The 12,289-nt window shown below is 42.1% G+C and overlaps 1 protein-coding gene across 4 annotated transcripts in view; it reads right to left on the reverse strand.

Moving 5' to 3' along the window:
- The window catches only part of AKAP13 (A-kinase anchoring protein 13), a 269,973-nt gene that overhangs the window by 52,130 nt on the left and 205,554 nt on the right, over positions 1-12,289 (reverse strand). For 3 of the 4 annotated variants that reach the window (XM_073653290.1, XM_073653288.1, XM_073653289.1), the window contains 6 exons: positions 10,860-11,031; positions 10,103-10,437; positions 5,241-5,294; positions 3,570-3,632; positions 2,924-3,098; positions 1,118-1,226 (listed from right to left, as the gene is read on the reverse strand). In XM_073653290.1, coding sequence (XP_073509391.1) covers positions 1,118-1,226; positions 2,924-3,098; positions 3,570-3,632; positions 5,241-5,294; positions 10,103-10,437; positions 10,860-11,031 — 908 coding nt within the window. The remainder of the gene's footprint in view (positions 1-1,117; positions 1,227-2,923; positions 3,099-3,569; positions 3,633-5,240; positions 5,295-10,102; positions 10,438-10,859; positions 11,032-12,289) is intronic. The other variant, XM_073653291.1, reaches the window with a different exon arrangement.

Genomic DNA, 12,289 nt, shown 5'->3' on the forward strand with positions numbered 1-12,289 from the left:
ATGAGAATGGCTGCATACATGTCATGTTAGAGGCCAGAGGATGGCACATTACAAAGCATAACGCGTACTGTTAATTGATTATTAGGGGTTTGTCTAGTAGCATTGATAGAGGAGCGCACAGTCTGTCAGTATGGCGGAAGTGCTACAGGAAAGAGCAACAGTCGGGTCATTTATACAGTTAAGCGGACAAGGGATTTTGGGCTAACGCTATTATACATACAGGATATCTGGCATAGGATCTCACTAATCTTATGTGGGAGAGCGGGTATCCAGCTCTCAGGATAGGCAATGAACATAAGATTGGGGTCAGACTCTCCACATTTCCATTCAGCTGCTCCATACAGCTCATTCCTGCACATATAGTGCTGGCTATGCATCTCAACACCATTCACCATAATGGTGAAAGGGCTGCAATATTACTAAAAGTAATAAGGTGTAGCTGGTCAATAGTAAAGAGGACAAGGTGCTTCCAGGAGTAACCCGGCCTCTTAAAATAGCCGATTGGCTTAGGTGTCGAGATTTGGACCACCACTGATCTGATACTGAAGGCCTCTTCTAAGTTTAAAAAAAAAAGCAAAATCTCAACAGGTAAGAATTTAACAGAAACCTTTGTTTTCCAGAGTAATGCAAGATTAGATGTGTATAGCAGCCACTTGTCCCTAAGACAACGGACTTAGGTGGGTTTATATTACCAGGTTAAAGAACCGCTGATTGGTAAATAGTAAATCGGCGGTCCTTTAATAGCCTGTAATTTAACGATGGGCTCCGAACGATCTGTAATAGATCAGTCCACATAGGCTGCCCTTGTTTCCAACAGCACAAGATTGTTCACATGGCACGATTTGCTGCCAAGAATGATGAACTTTTGTGAAAATCAAAAGAATATTTCACCCGATGAACAAGTGTTTTGCGCATTCAACAGGCGATCGACAGCCTGGTTATGTCATGCACAATAATCTTGCAGTGTAATTGCACCTTTAGGTGTATGTAGTAGCAGAATTGTCTATGCTTTTATATTAAAGAAATACCCAAGGAATAGTAATCAGAAGTGACACTGTGGAAAATACCTATATAATCCTCTATAGATGCTACATGTGAAAGTGGTAGACATGCTCACCCTCCACAAGTGGATTGCCGATTGCCGTTAACGACATTGACTTTGACAAACGAGGAACGCCCAGCGAACCAGAGTAAACCAAGTCATGAGCTTCAGATCTTTCACAGGCCTGCGGGCACAAGGAAAAGTCATTTTAACAATTTTCTGGCAGTAGCACATGCATACAGTATATTAATCTAATAGTCATGAAACGCTGTATTTTCACGGCATACTTTGCTAGCCAACTGACTGCACTGGGATTGCTTTCGTGACCTGCACTCTGAGACATCTAACCTGCGGGAGTGTTTTGACAAGGAGTTTATTGGATCCAAAATCCCCAACAAAAACCAATTCAATTACACCTTGAATTCAAGAGAAAATCTGCTTTGCTGTTCCAACAACAAGTTGGAGAGTTTTTTCCTCACTCTAGAAAATAAGAAGTAGTATGTCATTTCTTTACTGCAGAATCCTCCCTAATTCTCTTCAAACTGACAACTGAGGACAAAAGGCAGCAAAAAAAAAAAAAAAAAAAAAACACCCTCAAAAAAAGCGCTTTAGAAGAAAAAAAAATCCTCCAAAAACAAAAAGGCAGAAATTCGTGATGTGGATTCCTCCTGAATCCACAACATATTTTTTTCTGTCCTCAAATAACCTTTACATGAGCATAACCTCATATAGCACTTTGCAATAATAGGGTGCACTCTAACGAGCCCCGGATGAATGGAGAGGTGGTCGATCATCATCACACACATTACTGCTCCATTCATTCTTAATGAGAGCGCCAAAGATTGCCGAGCACGGTGCTTGGCTGATCAACGGCGCTTACATTATAATGAATGGAGCGGCAGTGCGTGTGATCGACCACCACTCTATGGATCTAGAGATCGCCGGGAGCCGTGGCAGTGAGACCCCCAGCCTTCAGAACGTTATCCCCTATCTGATGGATATGGAGAACGTTTCATACTTGAGAATACCCTACAGTTGGAAAGTCTCTTAACCAGCTTGCAGAATTATTCCAGTAGCAACTTAAATTGTAGATGCAGCTCCGTGGTATACACTAGTTGGAGTTCAGGAGCAGTACAAGAGAAGTTATGCAATATATACAAAATCTAAAAAAATATTCCTAAGCATATTTGAACATCAAAATGATTTAAGGTGGGTGATCAGGGGCAGCAGCCCATCAAAATTACCGTACATTTTTACAAAATGTTAAAAGAAGGTTAAATTATCAAAAAATAAACTATAATATCATACTGTGCGCTAAGAATTACATCATTAGGATCTCAAAGTGTGAGCGTAAGGAGAATTGGTCATGTCAAAAAATGCTAATATTTAAACTATACCCCCATCACTGACTGACAGCCGGCTATGCACTGATGCACAATAGAACCGGCTGTCAGTCAGTGCCGGGGTGCGGGTCCAGCTGCCACTCACTGTGTACATAGCGGAGACTGATGCCGCGCCAGCCGCGCCTCTGTGACTGAAAGCCGGAGGCGGCTGGGAGGAATAAAGTCCATTCCCTCCCGGTAGCCAGGCTTTCAGTGCAGAAGATTAACTCCTTATCAGCAGGTTGATAGCGTTTTTTGACATGACCAGTTGCCTTTAAAGTTCCACCTCTCGAAAAAAAAATAAACAATAATGTGAATCATACTTTGTTTTTATTTTATTTTTATGCACAAATCTTGTGCGAGAATAGCATAAAGGAAAATTTAATTTGTTTGATGCCCTTTCAGCACAAGAAGGAACCATCACATACAGGCGTCATATTAGGGCGTCCATATAATTTGGCCCACATTGAATATGTGGACAAACAGATACATGACATACCGCATGATGGGACGTTCTGCCAGTCCTCTGATCGGACTCTTGTTCTTCTTCTGTCAAGGAAGTCAATGATCCATGATCCTCTCCTTTGTACGGCGCTCCCGACACCTTTCTGGTGACAAAGGAGGACTCATGGGCGGCCGGCAGGTTCTTTTCAGCAAGGCCTTCCAAACTGTAACTAAGCAGACAGAGAACGGATATATTATATTAGCTGGACAGTCACCAAGATGAGGAACAAGATATTCAAAGCTATGACAGAGCGACACGTAAAACTCTTCAGCCCTGCAACACAAAGTGCGCACGACAAAGTAAAAAAATATACCGCCTATGAGTAGTCATCAAAGCAACGAACAGGTCAGATACAAAGCATTGCAAAGCAGCAGTTAATGTACCCAGCCTGCCATATACCGCACACACTGCAGCAAGCACCGCTGGCCAAATGCCAGGACACCTTACACATTTTGCTCTCCGCTTGCTGAACATAATTTAACAAGTAAATGCAGCTTAAAAAAATAATAAAAATACATTTTCTTTTTAAGAGATATTCATTGCATGCTCCTAAAATACTACTGAGATCGCATAGCAATAGCAGAGAAAAAGCAGCTGGCACCTCGCTTGGTTTTCCCCTTACATATCTGTAATACTATACCTTCTATAGTTAAAGTCATCCCCTATAGAAGTGAATTGTGCATCTGAGGGACACCAGCTCATACTGAGAAGAGCAACCATAAAGAAAGGGTGAAATGGGATAGTTAATAGGATGTTTGCAATATGGTAACATAGGAAAAATAACTCATGTGGGCAAATAAAAAGTAATTAATGGCGTAACCTGCTACATTCACCTCCCCCAAAGCTAAACTGTCTGATACTGTATGCATCCATACTAGGGAGCTCATAAGATTTACCCTTCATCAGTTATTAAAGTAGACTTGTCACAGTATTTCACAAGGCAAATGGCATACATTAATCAAGAGATCTGTATGCCTGATGAGGCCAATGTACTTATAGTGAAAATCCATCTGAAAAAAATACAATCCAAATCAATCTCCACCCACCTGTCCAGATTGACAGCTCCTCAGCGTCCCTCCTCCCTGGTGAGATCTCACACTGTTCAGTACAAACTGCAGCTGTCAGTCAGGTGGGGTGGGTAGAGGCTGAATACTCTTGGACTCATGAGCTATTTCACTCTTCAGCTGGACCAATATATGCAGTTTGTATTGTGAAATCTGGTAACAGATATTCTTGAAAGAGAATCTGTCACTTGCCCAAAAAATATGAGTTAAAAACCTTGTAAATATCGCAGCTTCACTTAATTTTTTCCACTTCGAGCTGCGTTGCTCCATCGTAGACATATTCACATTTGTTGCTTTTGAAGCGCAGTATGTGAAATCTTTACTTGCAGTGCAACTGGGCGTTTCTTCAGTCTTCTCTGTGGGCGGGCACCTTCATTCCTCCTAGGCGCCACCAATCAGCTGCTACTGATCTGTGAATGGCAGCGCCTCGGAGGGAGGGTTGAAACTGCACATCCCCAGAGAAGACTCTGAAAAGCTGCCCAGTTGCTCTACAAGCAGAGACATCAGATATTGTGCTCCAAACAGCAACAAATGTGATTAACCCTACGACGGAGCAGGAGCAACACAGAACAAAAAGAAAAACGGCACAATCAGGGGAGCTCAGGCGTTCGTACAAGGTATTTAACTAAATATTTTTGAGCAAGTCACAGGTCCTCTTTAAATGACTCTTCAACTAAAAAAAAGTAAGGCCCTGATTCATTAAGACTGCATTTTATACAACAGTCTTAACAAGGGGCGTGCTAGAAGATGAGCAGAATCCATTAAAAGGCGCATACCACTTAATGAATTCTGTGCATCTTCTCAGTAGTCTGCACCTGTGTGCACCTAGCCAAAAATGTTACTCTAGTCAGGGACTGGAGTGTAACATCTCTGACATAAAAAACGCTGACATTTTTCATGAATTTGATGAGTGGGTGTAACTACACTAAATCCCCGGTTCCCCCTCAGCTCACATTTTGTATGAGCTGATTGATTCTGGCATAAAAAAGCCAAATGTTGCAAAATTATTGAGTAAATATCTTGCGACTATTCAAGGTGATTTATGACAGTTTTCCAATGTAAATATGCTGATGTATCAGCCCCACAATGTAGCCACATGACGTCACATCTAATTGTTGGGGTTTCTGAAGGCTGCGTCTATATGGGATGGGTTTTATCTGATACTGCCTGCCCTGTGTTATACAGGTATGTATTACCAGTGTTAGTAGTTGTGTATACATAAAGAGATGGATTGTTATTTTTGATACCTTCTTCTATGAGTAGCTGGCTTCTTTATAACATCCCCCAGAACTCGCAATGAACTGAAAATGAATCATTGAGATGGATCAGCATTGCTCAGCAGAGAATAGATGAAATAACGGGACAGGAAAAGCAGATTGGGAGACAGTGAAATGAGGAAGAATTGCTGGTAGCCCCCATTTTGCACCACTGTACGGTCCTCCGCACTCACAGCAGTACAGCACCGTACTACCATAGTGGCTCCAGATACATGAGGACAATGCTGTAGGCACCATGTCCTGTTAGACATCAGCTGGAATTGCTACATTTATGGACCTCATTAGGATCAGAAGTTGTGTACACCACTAAACCCAGCAACGAAAACCTACCCATCAAAACACTACACTTGTAGAAAACATGGCAAATCATGGAAAGCATATGTGTCATATGGTAGATAAAGGGATCATTATTCCAATACAGTGCCAACACTGCAGACACTATATAGTATAATGCCACGTCATTAAACATCCTGCGACCAGACACCCTGCAGTTAATGCACTCCTATTACATACCAGGATAAAAGAAGTGTCGCTCATTCCTGTAAAACTTTTCTTTTTTTTTTTTTTTTTTTTTTTTAAAGATGACCAATGTGTAGGTAAGACAATCACTCTCTGCTCATACAACAGCCCATCTGTATTGATATTAATTTTAGTTCCACAGCGCTTTACAGACATCATCATCACTGTCCTGTCACAATCTACATTCCCTATCAGTCTGTCTTCAGAGTGTGGGAGGAAACCGGAGAACCCGGAGGAAACTCACACAATCACAGGGAGAACATACAAACTCCTTGCAGATGTGTCCTTGATGGGAGTTGGACATGCAGTGCTAACCACTGAGCCACCGTGCTGCCCATAATATAAACGTGAGTTCAGCAGTCTGATGTATACATATAAAATGTATAATACACATAAGGGCCCCAGACAGAGGACTGTTAAGGAAGATAAGGATTCGGCATGTCTGATTTCAGACTGCCGATCCTTTTGTCCTCTAGGGATAAGCCGTCACCAGAAATGTCAGACCCTCACTGATCATAAAATGATGACATACCAAAGGGATAAACAATCACTATATGAGATGGGAAAAACTCTTATGCGGAATCGGTCGGCAGGTTTTTGCTATGCAATTTGAAAGTATGTAGGAACAGAGAGGCTGATTCCAGGGTTGTATCACGTATTAGGCTGGGGCTGTAGTTTCAATACAATCAGTGTTTTATCAGCAGAAGAAAAGCACTAGCTGACTACGTCTCATGTGCAGGCCAGTCATGCTAATCTGTGTAACCACGCCCCCACCACTGATTGGCAGCTAGCTGGCACTGCACAGTCTACAAGCTGCCAATCAGGGGAGTGGGTGGGGATATACAGAGCTCAGCACTCTGACCACTGCTGCATTTACAGCAGAGAAAACAGAGATTCTATCAAAACTGCACCAAGCAGTCCAGCAACTGACACATCCCTGGAATCAGGCTCTCTGCCTATACATCATGCTTCTCTCAGATTACATAGGAAAACCTGCCGACAAATTCCCTTTAAGGAGCTTTATTTTACTGTGTCATGTTTTACAGTGCAGTAAAATGAGGCTTGCATGGGGACACCATACCCAGCCTAGAGAGGCCTTTCTTAGCCATTCACAACCTTGATTGCTGAAGTTACTAATGAACAAAGGGATTCCTCTGTTTGTCTGGGCACCAGGTAAATTCCATACCTCCCTGCTAGGACACACTACATTTTAGGTGAAACTAGGAACAGTATAAACATAAATTCATGTTTTTTCCTTTTATTGCTAGGAAAAAATATATATAATTTGTACAGTATATGCAAATTGCCTCTTTAGAGAGGACGAGGTCTTGAACTCTAGCGCACCTACCGGAAGTAGCAATCCTAAAAGTCAGTATAGACCCTTTAACGAGCCTTGCCAAATGAGATAGGATAAAAGCCAAACCAAAATCTCAATCTGCAGACACGGTGTTTTGGGGTGCTGCTCCTCCTCATTGCAAAGCATGAAATCTGATTCGGATGTATGAGAAGCCTCTGACTGGAGTCTAAGGCCACGGCCCCACTATCAGTATTTGTTCAATATTTTTTCTCAGGAGTGGGAGACAAAACCAGGACTGGGTGATAAATACAGAATTGGTGACTTGTTTCTCTTACACCTTTTCTCTGATTGTTCCTCACCTGGCTTAGGCTTCCACTCCTAAGAAAAAATACTGACCAAATACTGATAGTGGAGCCGTGGCCTAAGGGCTGGCCTGTCATAACACCAAATCAGATCTCATACTTTGCACTGAGGAGGGAGAACACCCCCGAAACACAACTCTGCAAACTGAGATTCTGGTTTGGCTTTTATTTGAAGTCATATGGAAAAGGTCGATATTGACTTTTAGGATTGCTACTTCCAATAAGTATCACTAAAGTTATAGTCCTGAGGAGGCAATTTGCATATTTAATTTCCCAGAGAAGCAATGCATGGCACATAAGCCTCTTTACTCTGCCATGTCACTCTGAACAAGGAGACGTTATAATTTGTACAGTAATTTATATGGACTCTCCAAACAGTGACTTAAGACAACTGCAATATCTCCCACGTCAAATAATCAGAGGCTTAGAACACATTCACGTCAATAAGAGCAAAGCTGCTGTACCCTGAAATGGCCACCACACAGTGTGCAGGGTTCTACTCCTAGGCTCTGTTCACTGTTTACATCCGGCTACCAGCATCCGAGCTTATAACTGATCGGTGGGGGTGTCGGAGGTTGGACCACCCTATTGATACTCATGTCCTGTCCTACCCCACAGCTTCAGGTAAATTAAACACTGCCAAGTTTCCTCACAGAATGCAGCAGGGGCGAACTGATCTGTTTATTCTAATAAGCAGCCTCAAGCAGACAACCCCTTTAAGTACTGAATAGATATCAGATAATTACCATTTTATTAACCCGTACTGTCACTGTATTGGTAAGTAATGTTTCTTATGCTACTACAGAAACAGATTAAGCTCCAGAGCCCTGGTGCTTCATACATTAATTGCGTGTATGTAAATATATATATATATATATATATATATATATATATATATATACACCCACACACGTTCAAAAGTTTGGGGTCATTTACAAATTTCATTACCTTTGAAAGAAAATCACATTTTTTTTTTCAATGAAGCTAACATTAAATGAATGAGAAATACACTCTATACATGGTTAATGTGGTAAATGACTATTCTAGCTGCAAACGTCTTGTTTTTATTGCAATATCTACATAGATGTATAGAGGCTCATTTCCAACAACCACCACTCCAGTGTTTTAATGGTACATTGTGTTTGCTAACTGTGTAAGAAGGCTAATGGATGTTTAGAAAGCCCTAGAAAACCCTTGCACAAGTATGTTAGCCCAGCTGAAAACGGTTTGGCTGATTTGAGAAGCTATAAAATTGACCTTCCTTTGAGCTAGTTGAGAATCTGGAGCATTACATTTGTTTGTTCTATGAAACTCTCAAAATGGCCAGAAAAAGAGAACTTTCATGTAAAACTCGACAGTCTATTCTTGTTCTTAGAAATGAAGGCTATTCCATGCGAGAGATTGCCAAGAAACTGAAGATTTCCTACAACGTGTGTACTACTCCCTTCAGAGGAGAGCACAAACAGGCTCTAACCAGAGTAGAAAGAGAAGTCGGAGGCCCCGCTGCAGAACTGAGCAACAAGACAAGTACATTAGAGTCTCTAGTTTGAGAAATCAACGCCTCACGGCTCCTCAACTGGCAGCTTCATTAAATAGTACACGCAAAACGCCAGTGTCAACGTCTACAGTGAAGAGGCGACTCCGGGATGCTGGCCTTCAGGTCAAAGTGGCAAAGAAAAAGCCATATCTGAGACTGGCTAATAAAAGGAAAAGATTAATATGGGCAAAAGAACACACAGACATTGGACAGAGGAAGATTGGAACAAAGTTTTATGGACAGACGAATCAAAGTTTGAGGTGTTTGGATCACACAGAAGAACATTTGTGAGGCGCAGAACAACTGAAAAGATGCTGGAAGAGTGCCTGACGCCATCTGTCAAGCATGGTGGAGGTAATGTGATGGTCTGAGGTTGGTTTGGTGATGGTAAAGTGGGAGATTTGTACAAGGTAAATGGGATTTTGAATAAGGAAGGCTATCACTTCATTTTGCAACGCCATGCCATACCCTGTGGACAGCGCTTGATTCGAGCCAATTTCATCCTACAACAGGACAATGACCCAAAGCACACCTCCAAATTATGCATGAACTATTTAGGGAAGAAGCAGGTAGCTGGTATTCTATCTGTAATGGAGTGGCCAGCGCAGTCACCAGATCTCAACCCCATTGAGCTGTTGTGGGAGCAGCTTGACCGTATGGTCCGCAAAAAGTGACCATCAAGCCAATCCAACTTGTGGGAGGGTCTTCAGGAAGCATGGGGTGAAATTTCTCAAGATGACCTCAGCAAATTAACAGCTAGAATGCCAAAGGTCTGCAATGCTGGAATTGCTGCAAAGGGAGCATTCTGTGACGAAAGCAAAGTTTGAAGGAGAAAATTATTATTTCAAATAAAAATCATTATTTCTAACCTTGTCAATGTCTGGAGTATATTTTCTATTCATTTTGCAACTCATTTGATAAATAAAAGTATGAGTTTTTATGGAAAACACAAAATTGTCTGGGTGACCCCAAACTTTTGAACGGTAGTGTATAATCTGTAGGTGTGTGTTTATATGTATATATATATATTTTACATATATATACACACAGAAATGACATTTCCACTTGCCCATAACCATAAGTGTGAGATCTTTCGATGCGGACTGTATTGTCTTACCTTCTGCGATTGATTTCAGCATTATTGTTTTTATGTTTCCCAGGTTCCCAGCTATGTCTTCTAAAAGGAGACAAAGAGCGGATGGTGCTCCTGGAGCGAATGGCATGTGGAGACACTTCTGTAATCCTGTCCAGCTCCTCTCCTTCATTCTCAGATACTGGGGTCTTCTCATTTTCCCTCTCCCCCATAGAGCCACTCAATGTGTTACTGTCTGTTCTCTCAACCGAAGTACGAGAAATAGAAACATTGCTTCCATGGGACGAGGTCCATTCAAGAGAAGAAGTGTCCTCAGAGCCAGAGCTGATCATGTTGCCTAATGACAACTCATCTTTAAGCTGAAAAAAAAAAAGAGAACGCACCAAAAATAAGCTTCTCTTTACAACTGTATGTATAAAACCTAGCATGAAACAGATATCATTATGTCCTATAACAAGCATTATACCAAAATTACTTAAAGGGGTATTTTTCCATTCCAGTCTTTCTTGAATGATAAAAATAACTCCGTTTAGCTCTGATCACTGAGGTGGAGCTATGGAATCAGCGGAGGGTGGCCGAGCTCCGCTAGCTCCACAAGACTCATTGACTTGTATGACATTGTACAGAACCAGAGTAGCTCAGCTGTTCTCAGCTGATTCTGTGAATCATGCCTCAGTGGTCAGAGCTGGACGGATCTATTCTCATGTCAGCCACGAAAGGCTGAGATGGGAATGACTCTTTCACAACACTTACTAGAACAATTAAGAAATCCATAACTTACTCCTTGTTGAGAGGTTCTATCAGTCCCTTGATCAGACACTTGGTCTTCTTCAGTCAATGAAGTTAATGACCCACGATCCTCTCCCTTGAAGTGTGGTCCAGAAAGCCTGCTTGGGCCAGAATGAGTGGCAGTTGAGTTTTTGTCAATGATGGTGAGGCCCTCCAAACTGCAACTTATGGAAAAAAAATACCTTCATAAATATCTGATCCTGCCTTTTAGGGTTCGCTCATATCTGCGTATAAAATCAGCGAGTACAATGTGAGAAAAAAAAAAAAAATTGCATTACACGCGCAACAATGTTATTTAATTAGGCAGTGTTTATCTGCAATATTTTCCTCACCTAAAATTGGAGTTAGGAAAAAAAATCGCAGCATGCTGCGTATGGCCGCGTAAAACGGCTGAGACTCACCAATGAAAATCAATGAGTGTAAGAAAAAAAAAATTCACACGGCACACGGACCATGGGTGTGCCGTCTGATTTTTACGCACCCATCTCATCGAAAACCCAACATTTCATCAGTCAAGTTCAGTAAATTCACAGCTCGAACTTTCAGAATAGAATAGATATATAGGTAAAATAGATAGATAGTGTGTGTGTAGTTTAATGTACATGTATTTAGCTAATTTAACCCATTACCTTAAAAAAATTAAATATTCCAAAGGGGTCAGCCGCAAATCCATCCCACGACGATCCTCAACTCTGCTACATACGGATGGTGTGTTGAGCTGTGACATGAGCAATGCGACCGCTCAGCATGCCAGCCGGAACACACCAACAGTAGCATGTGAATCCGGCTGCTGTGACCAGAGCTGACGTCACTAAGGTTACCTAAGTTCATAGCCAATGAACTGCGCTAACCTTACTAACGTCGGCGCTCGCAGCATGAGAAATTTCTCACGCTGCGAGCGCTGACGTCAGTAAGGTGACCGGAGTTTTTGCAGGGTAATAAATGGGTAAAAGAGGGTCGGGCAGTGCTTTGTAGAAATAAAGGAATTTTCTCTGTGTGTGTTTTTTTGGGAGGGGGGCAATATTCATGTCGCCTTCCCAGCCTATTAATATCAGCCTGCAGCTGTCTGCTTAGCCTTTTCTGGTTATTAAAAATAGGGGGAACTCCACATCCTTTTTATTAACCCTTTTACGACCTATGATGTATAGGTACGTCATAGGTCGTGTTCTCCCTGTTTGCTTCGGGCTCCGGGGACAAGCCCGCATCTTTTCCAGCACATGTCGCGATCCACCCGTGGCTGTTAACATGTTAAATGCCACTGTCAACTCCGACTGCAGAATTTAACATGGCTGCGCTGGAAGCGCATTAGAAGACCTGTCCATCGGCACCCGTCACATGATCGCCGATGGGTTAGCATGACAACCCGGGGTCTGCAGGAGACCCCGGTGGTTCTCAATTGCCGAAGTCACTGGTGCTCATAGC

Source organism: Phyllobates terribilis, unplaced genomic scaffold, assembly GCF_046119375.1.
Source record: "Phyllobates terribilis strain yellow unplaced genomic scaffold, ASM4611937v1 Scaffold_11__3_contigs__length_659146591, whole genome shotgun sequence".
Classification (NCBI taxonomy): Eukaryota; Metazoa; Chordata; class Amphibia; order Anura; family Dendrobatidae; genus Phyllobates; species Phyllobates terribilis.